The sequence below is a fragment of the Pygoscelis adeliae genome, unplaced genomic scaffold, assembly GCF_000699105.1.
Source record: "Pygoscelis adeliae isolate BGI_AS28 unplaced genomic scaffold, ASM69910v1 Scaffold207, whole genome shotgun sequence".
In the NCBI taxonomy this organism is placed as follows: domain Eukaryota; kingdom Metazoa; phylum Chordata; class Aves; order Sphenisciformes; family Spheniscidae; genus Pygoscelis; species Pygoscelis adeliae.
In genome coordinates, this window is record NW_008825160.1 from 1,658,019 (window position 1) to 1,675,070 (window position 17,052).

The following is a 17,052-nucleotide window of genomic DNA, read 5'->3' on the forward strand; positions in this document are numbered from 1 at the left end:
AGAAAAGGAAGGAAAGAAAGGAGAAAAAGGAGAGGGAAAACAGGAAAAAAAAGAAGGTTGTTGTTTTTTTTTTGTCATGGACTTTAGAGGAATCAGATTTCACCTGGATAAAAAGCAGGAAAACAGCAAGTTGGCAGGTGAGAGGCAGCAGGGACTCTCTGGAATATGTTGCCTGAACTTCTCTCTCACACCTCAGCACGGTCACCCTAGGTCAGGGCTGTGACACTACCTGAGCAAAATCAGACGCTTGTTTAGCAGCTACCCTGTACTGCTGCAAACAGAGAGTTTCGGACTCCGGGGCTGACAAGCTGGTTCCTTCGATGAATCACTTTTAAGCTCTTGCACAACTTCCCAGCCCCAGGATAATCTGGAGAACAAAGCAGCAAGAAGCTCAGCATTCCCAGTGCAGGAGGGAAAGGGGTGAGTTACAGTCCACGTTGTGTTTACATTATTACACCACTAATTCTTAGCATCATAAAATTATATTTAAAATTTACACCAACAGTGCCGGGGAATGTTATTAGGTTATAAAGTGGAATCAGGTCAATGCTTTGTAGGCAGGATTCCAAGCTCCATAAATTTCTGGATATACTTCCCCAAAATTTACATCGGCACTAGCAGCAATCAAACCAGCTACAAAAAATCTCACCCGGTCAAAGAATTTTTTAATGCACCATATATTTTATCTGCACTTCCTAAGTTTACAATGTTGTTAGTTTGATTGATGGTGTGCTTATTTATTGGCACAGCAAAAGTAATAATACATGAAGAAAATGCTCAGAACTTTAAAGGCAGCTGATGAGGAGAAAGCAACAGGATTTATGGGAAGTGTAAACATCTGCAGAGACAACAAAGGAATAAGTGAGTCCTTGCATCGCTGTCACTTCTGATGGCTCCTTTCTAGTTAAGAGTTTTCCATGTACTCAGGAGCAAATACCAGCTCTCTTTTGTCAGATGTTGCAAGTGATTCTGGTGCCTGGGAAGAGGTGGTTGGCCTGGAGGCTGGCGCTCAGTCTGTGGAAGAGATTTGGCCCTCTTCAAGCTTTGTGCACTCTAGCAGTTACATACCTCAATGGTGTCTTGCACAGGTTAGCGTACAGATACCGCTGCTGGAGGAAGGGAACCAACAGATCAATAGCAGATCATTAGCTCAGCTGCCATAGCCTCTTGGGTCCCTGGCTTCAGTGTTGCCAAGGCTAGAGAGGGATGAGTGTGCTGATCACCGGAAAGTGGATGCTCGAAAAGCAGAAGGTAAATGAAGATAACTAACCTCCTCTCACATGGCTCACTGCTGAATCCCGTTGATCAGGAGCAAAGTGACCCCCCCAAGGCCATGCAGGCAGTGCTGGGAAATGACCCAGGTCTGCTGAGAGATGGATTCCAAACTAGCACTATTCTGCCTCTGAAGTCAGTCCACACATCTCTGCTGATCAACATTAATGATTTTACCCTCCTTTAATTCTTTATTAATAGAGACTTTCTCAGCTGGTCCATTATTTCAGAAGGATCAAGGTCAGGCTGCCATAATTATCCAAGCACCACATTTATCCTTTTTAAATAGAGACAAAATGTTAGCTTTCTTTCAGCCCTTTGCTGCTTTGACACATGCTCAGAAGGAAAAGTAATGATCCGGAGCCTTCTGATCACTGGATGAAGGGAGTGGACTAGTGATAAAAATAGTAGATGATTGTGTCATTAGGTACATCTGCTCAAAGGAGAGGGGCTACTGGAGACATGCAAGCAGTCTCAGTTCTGGTGTTTCCCGAGTAACTGCCTGGTTTTGAAACCATAAGAAATATGAATGTGTGCATTGAGGAAGGTGGCGTATGTGCAAGAGACAAGATAACTGTGTATTTACTGGGACAAAGTCTGTCATTTGTTACAGGAAAACCTTGGTTAGGTAAGACAGCCTTTCAGAATAACACACATAGTAAAACTGGATTGTGCAAAGTCATGGAAAGCACAGGGCAGATCACAGGCAGCTTATAAAGCAGTAATGAATTTCTTCTCTCATTATTATTATTATATAAATCTGCATTATTCTGCCTAGCCAGCCTTCCGTCCTTCTGTAGGGACTTCCATCTGAAGTTCACAAGACTTTTCATGTATATCAAAACACTGTACATCCATGCATGGCACCTCAGCAGCCCAGTGAGGCTGCAATGATTGAGCATTGCAATAGTACCCCTTACGGCTCATCCGTGTAGGTACCAATGACACCGGCATGTTGCTCCCCAGCAAAGCTGTTTCCTGTATATTTGTGCCAACAAATGGGGTTTACGTGCATAAGGGACATTCTCCAACCAAGCCTCCCTCAGAAGCGAGAGGGAGTCTCATGACAACACTCTTATATGGGAATTTCTGGTGTCTAACAAGGTTTGAGCCCAAGCTGTAGCGCTTCCTTCCTAAGAGAGGACCAAAAGTCTATTTCTCCTCTAAAGCTGACCATTTTTACAAAGTTAGTAGGAAGTTGGTACCTTTGAGAGCTCCAGACTTTGGCCCAACTAGGACAAGAATGGCCAACGGGTTCAGAATTCAACAGAGGAGGCAGAGTAACAGATGGACCGGAGGTGCACATGCAGGCCACGTTGACGCAATCCTGCTTCCTTCGGAAACCAGGACTGAAGCCCCGAGAGTCATAACACTTTGGCTTCCACAGAGGGAAGGTCAGGACAATGATATCATGGCTCTTGTCACGCCCCCCTCACTGAGATCCGTGACAGCATGAGATAACATCCAAGCCAAAGCAAATGGACTCATGTGCAAAGAAAAGGCTGGGAAGGAGGTTTCTGGGCTCAGCCTCCTGGAGATGCCCCAAGCAGGGCAGGAGACACATTCCAGCGTTACCTCTTATCTGCAGCTTCAACATCCTGAGAATGTTTCTCCTTGGCCAGGTCCCAAAAGCTCACATGTCCCAAAGCAGTGAATGCAGCTGATGCTACAATGGAAAAAAGCAAAATCTTTCTGCTTCAGAGCCGGGCCACCCCACGCTAAATCTGAATGGGGAATTGTCTTTCCTCTTGAGCAACTACCTTTCCCTCAAATTGCAGGGTGCCACACAGATCCTAGCAGTCCTAACAGATGTCCAGATAGCCAGAAAATCCTGTAGCCGCTCGAGGCATCACAATGGCATTGCACTGAGCCAGGTTATTAAAACAACATAAGCTCTTCCCGATGTTATTTCAAGGGTGCTGTGTTGGCGGGGACAGATGAATATTACCCTACTGCATTCTGAGATCACTTTGTCCTATGGGATAAATAATCTTACATTACAGAGATGAGCAGCCCAACTGGTATGAGTAACGTTTAGCAGGGACACGGTATTGAGTGTCAGATGTTTCTTACATCTCCATTCAAACTAATCTCCCTGAGTTGCTCCTAGAAATTACATGAACAAGTCCTTGATTAGTCACTCGAAGGGTGGCTGGAGAAGCTAAGCTCTAAGAAAACAAGATGCGCGTTAAGGTAGGATGAACTGCTCACAGGGAGGCCTTTTTTCATCAGTTCTAAGTTCCCGTTGTGATTTGGTTGGAGGTCTCAACAAGGAGAGACATGATGGAGCTGCCCTGTGCCAGGACAGACTTCCTGCAGATCCACAGCCGTAGTAATCAGAAATCCTGCTAAAAGTTACTGCAAAAATTGAACAAGTTACCACTCTTTTCCCCTGCCAGCTGGATGACTGTGGGGCAGGAAGGCTCAGAGATGACAAAAGGCACCTAAAAATAACAGAAGAAATGACTTCACACACAGGCTTTCCATCTTTTTCTTCACCTCGGTGCAAGTCAGTATGACTTGCAAACAACAACAAATTATCTAATTTGCTTGTACGTGCTCAAAGACTTCTTGTGAACAGGCCAGGTTCACAGCTCCAGGTACTAAGTAGTGTACAAGCACCTATTAACAGAAAGTGCTTACCCAAATCAGAAGAGGGTGTGAGAGAAATGGACATAGAAAGGTGAACGTGTACAAGCCAATTCAGAGCCAAAAATAAAACTCTCATCTGCTGAATATATAACCTGTGGCCCCACACACTACCTGATACTGCCTCCGAGCAGTATTTTCATGCTCTAACAGGACTGCATGAACAAGGGGAAAGCTTTCTGCCCGGCCTGCAATTTCTGTGTTTAATTTCCTCTTATTATCTGAAGCACCCCCTCTGAAGAGGGTGTACCCACTAGACAATACATCTCCAGTTCTAGGAAAGGACTGTAATGGTGGATGAGGGCTGAAATGCCACAGCCTGAAATGCCAAACCACCAGGAGCCCCGAGCCACAGCTGGATCCAAACCATCAGCTACAGCCTCCTCCCCGATTACCTCTGCCTCCCTCTGGACAGGATGCTGACAAGACTGAACTCCATTAAATGTGTTTGGAAACACTTCTAAGAGCTAAATAGATGATAAACACCAAACCCCCATGCTGCTTAAAAGCAGGTGTCATGAAATGCATGCATCACAATGCCAGATCCCATCTGCATGGGGTGGCTGCTGCTGCCTGCAGCAGCTGCCTGTCTAGAGCTGCTCCTGATCCCCTCGCCTCTCCTGCCGGTCCCCCTGCCTGTTCACAGCACTTGAAGGCAGCAGGCTGCCTGCAGTTGCCATAGAAACGACACCTTGCACCCTCCCCTTAATGATAGACAGGTGCCAGGATAAGTGAGTGGATAATCGACAAGCAGGGAAGGATTCAGCGCTCTGATATTGGCCTCACTGCAACTGTCATTAGAGTCTCTGAGAAATGATACATTAATTTGAGCAGAGATGGGTTTTCTCTCCTTCCCGTGCTGATGCTTCCAGCAGCCGTCCCTCTGGCCAGGTTAGGGGAGGCTAGAAACAGGAGCGGGAGGGAAACCGAGCAGTTACCACAGCAACAGGTGAAGATGCATCACCAGAAGGTTTGTCCATGCAAGGGAGCAAGGAGTTGACCATGCTCTCCTGATGGCCCAGCAGGTCCTCTACCCCCTCCCCAGTGCAGCCACCCAGGCATTTACACCGGGGTGCATTTTGGGGAGGAGGTGAGCACCGTGCCTTCCTTCTGCACCTTGCAAAGAGGACAAAGCAGAACATTTGAGGGCCCTGAAAGCCTCTCTGCTTTTTGAGACCCTGGGGCAAAGACCTCCCTGAACCAGACTGAGATGCACCGGCAGGGTGGGGAAGGGTGCTGCTGAGTTTACTACAGGCAAAGTCCATGATGAAGAGACGTGGACATTATCATTTAGAATAGAATAACATAGAATAGAATAGAATAGAATAGAATAGAATAGAATAGAATAGAATATTTTCAGTTGGAAGTGACCTACAATGATCACCTAGTCCAACTGCCTGACCACTTCAGGGCTGACCAAAAGTTAAAGCAAGTTATTTAGGGCATTGTGCAAATGCCTCTTAGATGTCTGCCAGTTCAGGCTGAGCTGTCATTATCACTCCCTGCCTTCTTTTTCCCCCTCCCTTCTTCCCTGTTTCCCAAAAACCCCATCCTCAAGAAGGACGAGCGGCCGGTCAGAGCTCAATCAGTGCACTCCACTGCAGAGGCCGCCGGTACAGCTCTTCGTTCGGCATGAGGCACAAGCAAGCACTGGGCAAAGCAGCACTCTGCTCCTTAGCAGCTGCTCGCCAGCATGCGGCTCACATGGCTTTCTATCGCTTTTGACGAATTAATATTTGAAGCAGTTGTTTCTTTTATGTGGGCTTTACTGTCATTAGCACGTACAACTTGACATAAAACACTTTGGTGTGAGATCTTTTCTTCTGTTCTCTTTTTAGGCAGCAGATGAAAATCCTTTTAATAAAAAGCTTGTTTGGGGGAGGAAGGAAAACACATGCACACGCAAATCGGCTGAGCAGGGAAAGATGAAAACCTCTTTCAAGGTAATTAAATGATTATGTATCTTTTAAACCCAGCAGATAACAGATTTGTTATCTAGGCTTGCTTTTGCCTTTTGCCATTTTTTTTCCCTCTCTTTCCCCCCCACAAAGCTGAAATCCTTGCAAGGCCAAGAATAAGATAGTGTTCATCTTCGAGAAGAAGGCGGCACAAAAGAAGACTTAATCCTTTATCCCATCAACTCAAGTAGGCTACCCCAGCCGACCCAGCCCTATACAGATGTCTGTGAAACACTGACATGAAAACTACCCCGCTGGATCACAGCAGTACAAAGACAAGACGGACGATGCAATCAGGCGTATTGGGTAATAGGTATCAGGAGCAACAGGTGCTGGTTCTGCAGCTCCTATCACATGGGAGACCCTCAGATCAATTGTTTCACTCCTCCGTGCCTCTGCTTCCCTCCACTACTTGTTGACTGTCTTGCCCGTTGACAGAAGAAAATGGCTGCGCTCTCTTACTTGGTGATTGTGTCGAGAAAGTAATGGTTGATTTCACAGCGTGTTAGTCTGCAATGCAATGCTTTGTGGTGCAACGCTAAGCCTGCACTATGACTTTAGCTACGGTCAACAACAAATGTCAAAAGCAGAGACAGGATGGCCAAGAAAAAAAAATAGAAACTTGGCCTGCTCCCCTCTATCTTTGAGACTAATTCTCTCCACTTTTGCCACCATCTTTGGGAAAAACCACAACAACAACCCACTTCAGTATTAAAATTTCTTTTTTTTCCTCATTCTTTCCCTTCCTGCCTTCAATAGCAATAATATCATCTCCCCTTTATAAAGCAAGAAGTCACTCAGTATATTTCAAGCTAGTGGACCTGGCTTTCGAAAACCTGCTGTAAAGGGAAATTATATGCCAAGGTGAAGTATTTCTGCCGCAAATCATCCGGAGACATCGTCAACCCTATTTGATTGAGTTCAGTACCACAATCATAAATACTCTTGCTTTATGACCATGCTGGAGTTCTTCATCAGGACCAAACATGGGCTTTCCCAAGGCTCCCAAACTAGTTGATTCAGCTCTATTATGGGCAGAGCTGATTCACTGAGCACCTGACAAGTGACAGGTAAGAAGGTCATGGCTCCTTGTTGACAGCGAGGGATGTGACTCTTCTGTCCTTTCTCCATTTCTGGTTTAGTTTTGCCAGGCGGTGGTAGGACAGCTTCCCTGTTCCAGCTTGGGGCTGGCTGATCACAGCTATCCACCGTGCAATCCAAAGGCGCCCCTGGATGGCAGATCACAGGCTATACAGTTAGAAACAGCATTTTGCCTTCTGGACAGCGTGGGTCATGGCCAAGACCTTTCTGCTGTCCCACTGCATCAGTCTCAAATTCATCCTGCACTCTACATTAATCAGCAACTCATACTACAAGGAAAAAAAAAAGTAAAAAAGCCAGGATCCTCTCATAGCACATGAGGAAGACCTGAAAAGAAGGCAACTGAGCCCATGGGAATCCAGAAACTTGTGAGATGTGCCAAGGAAATGATGGAGTTGGATGCACACAAGGGCACAAGACTCCCTTCAAAGTGCTCCAGGCTGGTCCAGGGGTGATGGGTACCAGCCTGGTAGGTGCATTCGGAGCCCAGGCCACCTGGAGAGTGGGAAGCCTCAGCCCACACAATGGCAAGATGCTGTACAGGCAAAGAGAGAAAAAAAATCACCTGGAGGTGGGTGTATCAGCAAAGAGAAGGTAAAGGACATAGTGTGGGGGAGGGGAGCAGGTTTGGCATGCCAGCAATGATGATTACAGAGGGAGGGAGTTTCTGGCACCAGTCCATATGACAGAGTAACACCAATATTTATTTGCTTGGCAAAGAGTCTCTTGGTGCAATCAGACCATATGATCCTGGAAACCGGCCATGCTAATCTGCTCAGCAGACTCATGGAAGGACTGCAAATGGGATGGTCCAACCATCCCATGCTGGTAGTACAGTTTCCCGTCAGTACGTCCTCAAGTCTTACTGATTCAGCAGGTCCTCATGCCTGGATGGTAGCAAACACACCTCGTCCTCATCCTCCTGGGGTCCAAGTGCTTGTAGAGGAAAGGTTGGAAAGGAGCATTGCAGATGGAGATGAAAGGCCAGTAAAAATAGGCCCACTCAAGGTGATTGTATGTTTTGAGCACTACTGAAGATGGCATTAGGAAGGCTGGAAATGGACCTCAGTCCTGTCAACCTTTTGAGTCATGTTATGTCATTGGGAACTGGGTGGAAGTCTGGATGAGCAATGAAGGGCCAGGCTTGGCTTCAAGTTATCAAATAGTTTCTATTGCTCAAAGAACCCACTCAATGAATAGGCATGGGTACAGGACAGAAAAGGAAAGAATTAAAGTGAAAGTAAAAAATAGTGGAAATTTCAGTGAGAGAGATGAGTCAGTGAGAAGATGGCTTCTCAAGAGAAACATGAGAGATATACGCAGCATTTGTTCAAAGCGCCTTTTGACAAAACCTTTCCGGCCACAGAGCGAATGTAAATCTGTGTTTGTCAGAATGCACTTGCGATGCCATCCTCCCCCAGCCCTAGTGTCCTTGAGGGCCACAAACACACAGACGGCAATGAGAAGGACCCTGAAGCTACAGGCCATTTCTCACAGTGTTGGGCAGAAAGCTATCTCTGAAAATTTTGGGTTTTGCAAGGCCATTATCCTTGCAGATATTGTCCAGTTGTTCCAGTGCTGAGAAGTGTTTCTTCTGTGCAGCAGACAGCAAAACCAGCTCCTGAGCTGAGCAGCTGACTGCCAAATGTTGTCTCCCATGGGAAAGAGGTTTGTGCCCAGAGACGGGTTTGCTGCAGAAGCCAAGTGGGCTGCTGCCCTCATTAGCAATGACCAATGTAGCATACATGTGTCGCATGATGCTGTCATTGCCTTGTAGATCAATAGTCGTCTTCTAAGGTCAGGTTTATGTCTCTCCCCGCTGCCATGCAAATCGCACTGAGCAGCTTTGCCAGACCAGAGGGGGAGTATTTGAAGCTCAGCATGAAATCCTCCGTTAAAGGGGATAGAAGAGAGAAAGAGCAATCTCTACTGAGAATGCCCCCCAGACTGGAGCTGTCTCCTAGTCTGAAGATGATACCTTTCAGAAAGAAACCCAATGAGAGGTGATAAAGCAGCGATGGAAAAGGTGTGCTAAAATGGGCAGATCTGGAGAGGACAATGAGTCCACCGCCTCCTCCCCAGTTCTGCAGAGCAAGATCTTGGAGGGGATAAAGTAAAGACCAGGGGCTGTGCCATCCCCAGTCCCTTCCCTAAGGAACTGGGATGACACAGAGCTTCTCATGATCTCCTTTCTGATGGGAGCAAGTGTCAGAAATACTAGGGATGTGATAGGCGTTGAGGGAGGAGGAGATACACTGTGATTTGTAGGCCCTTCACTTTGGGCAGGGGGCTGAAGGAGAGAAGAGGTGAGAACAGGGAAGGTGAGTCCTGTGCTTGGCACATGAGACACACCAGAGTAGTCTACCAGAGGAGATAAATGGTGGTGGCATTGTACAGCAGGAAGCTGAGACAAAGTGTCCCAGGGAATGCTGCCTGAGTAAGAGGTTGAGGTCCTTCCAGTTCCTGAAGTGGAAGGCACAGAGACCTGTGGCCAGCAGGACAGGCCAAGCTCTGCCAAGGCTCCATGCGAGGGAATAGGGCCTGTCTGGTTGAGATAGCCTACCAGAAGGGCTGAACCCTGGGCTGCCCTCCTGCACCACTTCACCAGCGAGCGGAGGGTGTCAAGCCCTCCAGCTCCTCAGCAAGTTTTCCAGCAGGTTTACAGCAAATTCTGAATGAATTCTTCTGAATTCATCTGAATAGATGATGAAGAACTGGCAACCTCCCTGCTCATGAATATTTATGGCCTGTCCCAATGCCACAGCAGTTCAGGATGTCTGCTCCAGAACACCTCAACCAGCACATATGTGACATGTCAACCAGCACATAAGGAAGGGGTGGGAGGGAACGGGGGATGCCATAGGAGTGTGAAGACACTACACGTGTATCATTTGGTCCAGTAAACTGGCTTGCTTGGGGCATGGGCTGGGGGTAGCTGGGGGAACACGTTAGAGACACCGGACCCCGCAGGCAGCACACGGAGCAGTGGGGATTTCGTCTTCCAAATGCAACACACGTTGCCGGAGACTCCAGCAGCCACCTCTGTGCCAGGTGGTTTAGCAGATATCAGATCTCTTAATGGGTACTGGTCCCTTGGGCCAGGCAAACAACGAGCCATCTCAGGTCATTTACCAGACAGGCCAGGATGCTTTCAGACTGCTCCTGTACAGGAAGTAATTAAGTGGCTTCCTATTTGTATTCTCCCGAGCTCCACTTGTCTGCGAGTGCTCATTAGTTACAACACGAGCCAGACAGCATTTGCAGCACAGCAGCCAGCTCTGTATTAAGCCCCAAGGTCCAGTTCAGCTCAGCGACTGGCAATGAGGCATTCCCCGGCCTCATCTGGAGGCAGTTTGATGCATTAGGCACCGAACCCACAAAGCCACAGAGGTGCTCGAAGTATGGCTGAAATCCACTGACACGGTGGACATAGTCCTAAATCCTCCCCAGACCTCAGCAGCCTGGGATATCTGCTTAGATGCAACCTCCTTCTCTCGTGGAGGAGATGCATGCCCAGTGTTTCCCATCCCTCCCAGTCCCTTGGTATTGGGAGCTTGCAGTGGCTTTCCGAGGTAATGCACTCCTTGTATTATATGGGAGGGAGAGGGCAGGTCGCCGGGGGTCTGGCAGAGCAGAGAGGAGAGGAGCTATCTGCAGAGGGAAAGGTGAGGGTCTCCTGGTGGGTGAGCAGAAGAGAGAGAGGGTGGGACTGGAGGTGGAGAAGGCTTCCTGGACTGTTGGTCTGACCCAGGCCAAAACGCGACATCAGTCCTGAGCAGCCCATGTACGCGGCGCATGCCCCGTGCCCCTGCCTACCTCGGGCAGCTTGACTCGTCCCTCCTGGAAGGAGCAGGAGCTGGGGTCATGAGTGCAGACGTGGCGGTACTTGCACCAGTGACACCGGTAAGGGCTCTCCACGCATGACAGACACCTGGAGATGGAGAGAAAGAGTAGTAACTTGGCCGGCGGGCCCCATCAGCCAAAAGGACAGACCTTGGGGCTGATAGTGTTTCTCAGAGGGAAATATAGCCCAGCAAAGATTGCTTTCGCCATCACTAGCAGAAGGCCATGGGCTTTGCACTGACCCAACACTGTCAGGTCTCAGGATGGTGCTGGACTTGCCATGGCCTGAACTGACTGTCACTGTGATCACAAGTGTCTCGTATTAATTAGTTAATTTAGATTGCGTTCATATCATCGTAACTAGAGTAATAGTAATTAGTGTCGTGTTTTGGTTGCCCTGTTGCAACTTTTAATCAGACTATCAACAAGTTCTCAGCTTCATACATAAGAGGCGTTTCCCTTTTTGCACATAACAAAATCGTGAGTGTAACACAAAATACAAGATCAGGGGATGGGTGGAAACTGCTACAGGCTTGTTGCCTCCATGCTGAACTGCACCAGTGCCCTGGGAGCTGCGAACACGTCGTGGGAAGGTGGCGAAGGGAGGGTGGAGTGGTGCCCATGGAGGGGAGTCCCTGTGCACCAGCAGTCCCAGCCGGCTAATCCTCCCACTCACACATGATACAGAGCCCAAACACAAACTGGGATGCACCAAGGTCAAAAAGCCAAGGATGAAGCAGGGAATTTTCTCCTCCTGTGTCCCCCGTGCTTATGAGTGTGAGATCTGCCCAGGGTGATGTGACTCCTGCGAACTCTTAACTCCATTCTTCTTTTTTTTGTCTCAGCAGAGAAGGAAAGGCTATTGTAGCAGCTGCCTGGGAAGCAGAGGGCATATTTAGGAAGTGACCTACTCAGGGTGTAGGAATGTAGAGCCATTCTTTTCATCTTACACGGTTTTGCTCTCCTATGCCACATGGACCCTGTAGAGTAAGAACTGCAAACACCTCTCCTGGCTGTGTTACAGCACTGACTTATACCTACATCACACCTTTTTTTTTTTTTTTTAATTTAATACGATGTCTGCTCACCAGCAACCAAACTGAGCCATAACAAGCTCTCTGCACAAAACAAGCAGTGGATGGTAACCCCTGGTCGCTCACACTGTTGGAGATCTTTGTGCAGCTGCAGGCTCTGAAGTACCTGGATGGGACTTGGGGGGGGGGAATTTTCCTGGCCCTTAGGTTTTTAATGGGCAGGAGTGAAAAAAATGCCTACAGTCGAGCTTGGCTGAGCCCAACAGGCAGATGCACACCCTCTCCCCTGTCTCTGTGAAATCTCGCTCAACTCCAATCCACTTTCAGCTCTGGTACAGCGAGCTGTTCTTCAAATTGGTAACAAGTGCTTGCTCTGATACATCAAATTAAAAATGGATAGTGTATTATAGTTTGTCAAGTAAGAAACCAAAACATGCCATAAATATTTAACACCACCATCTCTCCTGCTCTCCCCCACCCCCAACACTTGCTTTCTGACACTGTTTGTCAAAGCAGCAGGAACACAGAAATAGGATTTGCTTTTCCTTGTGAATTGTTGAGCCGCAGTAATTATCTGCTTTTGGCACTTCTGCTGGCTCAGTGGTGGGGACAGAGCCATTCAGCCTTGCTCAGGGGTGGATCAACCTGCTGGAAGAGCATCTTTCTGCAGGAAAGCTGCAGACCCGCTCTGGTGGGGCAGCTCTTGAGCAGCCCTGAGTGCCAGCTACACCCCAGAAGAATGGGGTGCAAGGCAGGAAAGGAGCTTGCAGGATGGAAAAGATGGTCTTAAGGGAATCAGCTGGGTGTTCCGTGCTCAGTTCACATCATGCAGGAACCAGCAACTCCTGCCTTTCCAGATCTGAGGACCCAAGACCATGCTAACCACCTGGGGCAGGCTCCTACTGGTGGGACTGAGCATGGATGAGGGTTGGAGGTGCGTATATGTGGGCAGGGTCCAGCCATCCACAAACTTAATAGGAAGATGAGGGGGCCATTTGCTGAGGTCATGACTCGCTTTTGACTCCCTTCCCTGGCAAACTCCCACTGATGTGATGCTCCTCTGCCCGAGGGACACATGAGGATGTACCACTCCACAAGGCAATGCCTTCCTGCAAAGGACGCTCATCAGCAGAACAAATGGTCACTATACTACTCTTGGTCTTCCCAGGAGAGACCCCACCATGCTGACCATCACCCAAGTGACCCTGTGTCACACCTTGACCCCTGGTCACCTCCGCACCTAACCAACTTCCTGAGGGACGTGTGCCCCAGCCAGAAGTGGGTTCTGTGGCAGATCCAGGGGTGGAATGGAAAGCAGGTATCAAAAGAAATGAACATACGAGTTGTGGACGCTGCAGTTGTAGAAGACGAAGCTGGTACTGGCAAAGGTCATACCCGTTTCCTTGGACTTGAGCTGAAGCTGGACAATGTGATGGTCTCCTGGGGAAAAAAATAGATACATCAGTGTGTGACTGTTTTGTTAGCCTAGTTAAGCCCTGTTGGCCATGCCACCAGTCTGAACCTGGAGCTGTCCTACAGTACCTTGGCTAATCTATCCTCAATAACTGTAGGAAGCGCAATAAAATCCTTCTAGAGCCTCGTTCTCCAACAGGTACATCTCCCCCCTCTTACGGTACTGGTGTGATGGAGTATGTCTTCACCACTGGAAGTTATCATACCTGGGAGCAGAGTCTGGGACGGATGATGATGACGACAGGTCTAGACCATACCTCACTAATTTCAAAGATATGGTGACTGAAGTCATCAAGTAGGAAAGCTAAGCTCAGAGAGAGGACGCAGATGTCTGGAATTAGGAGGCTGTTAAAATGGAGTACTGTCCTTAAAATTCTTCCTTGCTGCTGGTTCATTTGATGTTCCCAGAAGGAAGGGGCCTGTGGAAGATTTGACTGCTGGACCCAAACATTGGTGGCCTGTGCATACACTGCCTGAAGAATAAACATACCTGCTTTCCTGAGGGGATAAAGAAAAATCTACTTTGTCCTCACCCTCATTATTTAACGTCTCTGAATAGGGCCCAATATCCAGGACAACCATGCCTGAAGAAGGCCACCTTCAGATCCTGCCCCCAAAGAGAGGTTATACCTTGATAAAGCAGGATGGAGGAATGAGCAAGGAGGGTAGATACCATAACGATGAGGACAGGGTAGGGGCTTCCAATCTGCAGCCTGGGAAATGCTGATGAACAGGGAGATTCCCACGTGAACAGTTCCTCCAGGTTCACTCGCCCCATTCACCCCAAGGTCCATTCACCCAAGCCTTTGGCTACAAAGAACCCAGCTCAGCGTGAGGGACATCTGCAAGCCATTGCACTTCCAGAAGGACTAATCCATTTCCATAGCGGACCCATCCACAGCAAAGCCTGCACCTCAGCTCCCACACACCATCTCCTTATTCCCTTTCCCACTGCTCCCATGCCGGGCAGTCAACTCTTACCTCTTCCCACAATACCAAAAGCCCTATTCAGAGCCCATCAGCTGTGGCTAATGAGTGGGTGCAGTAATTGCAGTAATTTGGTGGGGAAAGGACCCATGTTTAATTCAAGACTTCAACCTGGCTGGCCCTTTCACCTCTATTATTTTCCTCCTCACCTGAAAGATTCATTAATCAATCAGGCCAAAGCAAACTTGACAATTCGTTGCAGCGTGCACCTGCACGCACGCTCACCCACCTACAGGCACGCGCATACACACGCACACAGACACCACACACTTCACTAAACACGTTGTGCTGCCAGTGCTCGACTCTGCTGCCCATCTGCTGCCGCCGGCTTTGACAGCTCTGTTAACCGCTTCGTATTTAACAACTTTGCCAGCGTCTTGCATATATTTTAAAACAAGATGCAAGGATTGGATGGCTCCAGGGATCAGATGTGCTACAGAGCCGCACATCCTTTGGTTCAAATCCAGCTTCTGGCACTATGCATGGAGAACTTGGTCTTTGCAGAGGTGCGGAGCACCAGCTGCTGAAGTTGATAGAAGCCACAGGTGCCCAGCTTCTCTGGAAACCATGCTTCACGTAAGCCTCTCTCTCTTGTCCTGCCTCCAGCTTCCACTGCTATTTTTGTTTGCTGGTTGATTATAGCCTGGCCTGGGACAGACGTCCATGCCAAGGAAATAGTTTCTGGCATCTATCTTGGTAGGCAAACATGACCGATAACTTGGTGGGACCTGAAAATGGTAATAGACTTTTGGGGGCTTGTTTGGGGACTGTAATGGGGACTTTACACTGTAAAGTGCAGCTTGGGGAGAGCAGGGAGATGATGGGGACAGTTTGTGTCACTTCATTTTCTGTGGCCTGAGGATCCTCAGAGACAAACTTTACAGTAAAATTTCACAAGAGGCCAAGGACAAAAATAGCAGCATCGTTTCTGCGCCTCTTGGGGTGATCAGCAGGGTCGACATTTTTATATTAGGTCCCTGCAAAGAGCTGCAGGTGCTCTTGAAAGTACCTAGAAACGTTGTCAGAAAAGGGAAACAAAAAAGGGCAGGAAGTTGTGGGTGGGGGGACCATCCTTGGAGCCAAAGTATTTTTCTGTGCTGGACCACTTTGGGAGAGGGAGCCAGTAACAAACGCGGAAGAGCTGAAGGCAGTAAAGGCCAGGGACAGAGACAAGGAACTGAGCATACAGATCTGATGCTGGGAGGAGCAGGATGGAATTACAGACAGGATTGTTCAGGTCTGCAGGACTTTCTGTCTGGCTGCTGCAGGGGATGGCGTGTGTTGAGAGCACGTACAGCTTCATTCCCTGGGTTGTATGACACCAGCCTGGGCAAAAGGTGAGCGAATATCCCCCATCCATCTCTTGTCTTTCCTAGATATATGCAACTGCCACTCGGTGGCAGTCTGAAAACACGTACTATCACACATATAAGCACCTTAATGCAGGTACTGGTATTGCAGCACAACGCTTACACACATGTGCACACATAAATACACACACCTTCAGACAACTCATGGTATGATGTGCTGCTGCGCAGCTCCACCAGTGAGTACCAGCACAGCGTCCCACCTGCTCCCTGTGCTTTGCACACCCTGTCCTCAGGCTCCCAGGAGCCAAACTCTGCTTTGGGAGAAAGCAGAAGGAGAGACACAGGGGTGTGGGGTGAGGAAAGGAGGGAGAAATGGTGCAGACGGGGGAGCTGTGGGATACCCACCGTTCTCTGTGATGATCTGGGGCACCTCTTTGGCAGCTGGTGAGATGCATTGGATCTGACTGCCCACCACCAAGCCATCCATCTCCGAAAGGTCCTCGAAGGTGCAATTGACTCCTGCTGACAGCTCGGGGACATTGTAGGTCTCCAAGACCAGCTGCAAGCAAAGGTGGAGGGAGGGAAGAAAAGATAGAAAAAAAGAAAAGAAAGAATACTAAGCCAAACAACAGAGCTGGAACAGCAGGAGAGAATTACACTGGAGAGGTTGGACAAAGAGCCTCTTGCTAGAGAGAGCATCCTCCTTCAACAGAAAGCAGCGATTGAGGAGAGGGATGTGTGTGCAGAGGGGGAAGGGGATGAGATGCTGATGCCGACACAAGTGGTACGTGGCTATGCAGGGACAACTGCACTGCATCCCAGTGCTGGCTGGGTCAGTGGAGAGGAGGGAGTGCTCACTATCTGTCATGCAAGTGTAAGGTTAGGCAGGGAGTCTTTGGAGCCAGCTGTGAAGACCAGGGCTTTGGTGGCCCCAAGGCACGCGGATTCTGAGGAAGGTGACCACTACTCACAAGAGGCACTCTGCAGACTACAGAGAAACTGTAGCGCTCCAGTCTAACTCTACGGCCTGCTCTCCTAGCATCAGCAGATGGGGGAGCGCTCTGTCACCAAGTTCCTGTGTAAGGAGAGTCTAGTTACAGCCTTCAGTCCACCACAAAAAAACACTGTCTCTAGAGGCACAGCAAACCTCTCTTGCCCATCCCACCAAAGAAGCAGTTGGCCCTGGGGACATGCTCTATTGGGCTGCCATACATAAAAAAAGCTGTGAAGAAGAAATTGCCCGTGTTTTTAGAGTTCCCAACACCCACTGGCATTGCTATGTCATTGCCCTTGGTCATGAAGGAAAGGAATCTCATGGCTGGTTTCCACCATGTTTATCCTCTGGAGAAGGACCCTCATGCTGCTAACTTCCCAGACCAGCTAAGGTCCTGCACCACTGCTTTCCATCACTGAGGGTCCTGCCCA

General features: G+C 48.7%; 1 protein-coding gene across 1 annotated transcript in view; it reads right to left on the reverse strand.

Annotated features, from left to right (window-relative positions):
* The window catches only part of PLXNA4 (plexin A4), a 442,850-nt gene that overhangs the window by 94,234 nt on the left and 331,564 nt on the right, over positions 1-17,052 (reverse strand). The window contains exons 6-8 of the mRNA XM_009328687.1: positions 16,033-16,186; positions 13,198-13,297; positions 10,797-10,911 (exon numbers count right to left, since the gene is read on the reverse strand). Coding sequence (XP_009326962.1) covers positions 10,797-10,911; positions 13,198-13,297; positions 16,033-16,186 — 369 coding nt within the window. The remainder of the gene's footprint in view (positions 1-10,796; positions 10,912-13,197; positions 13,298-16,032; positions 16,187-17,052) is intronic.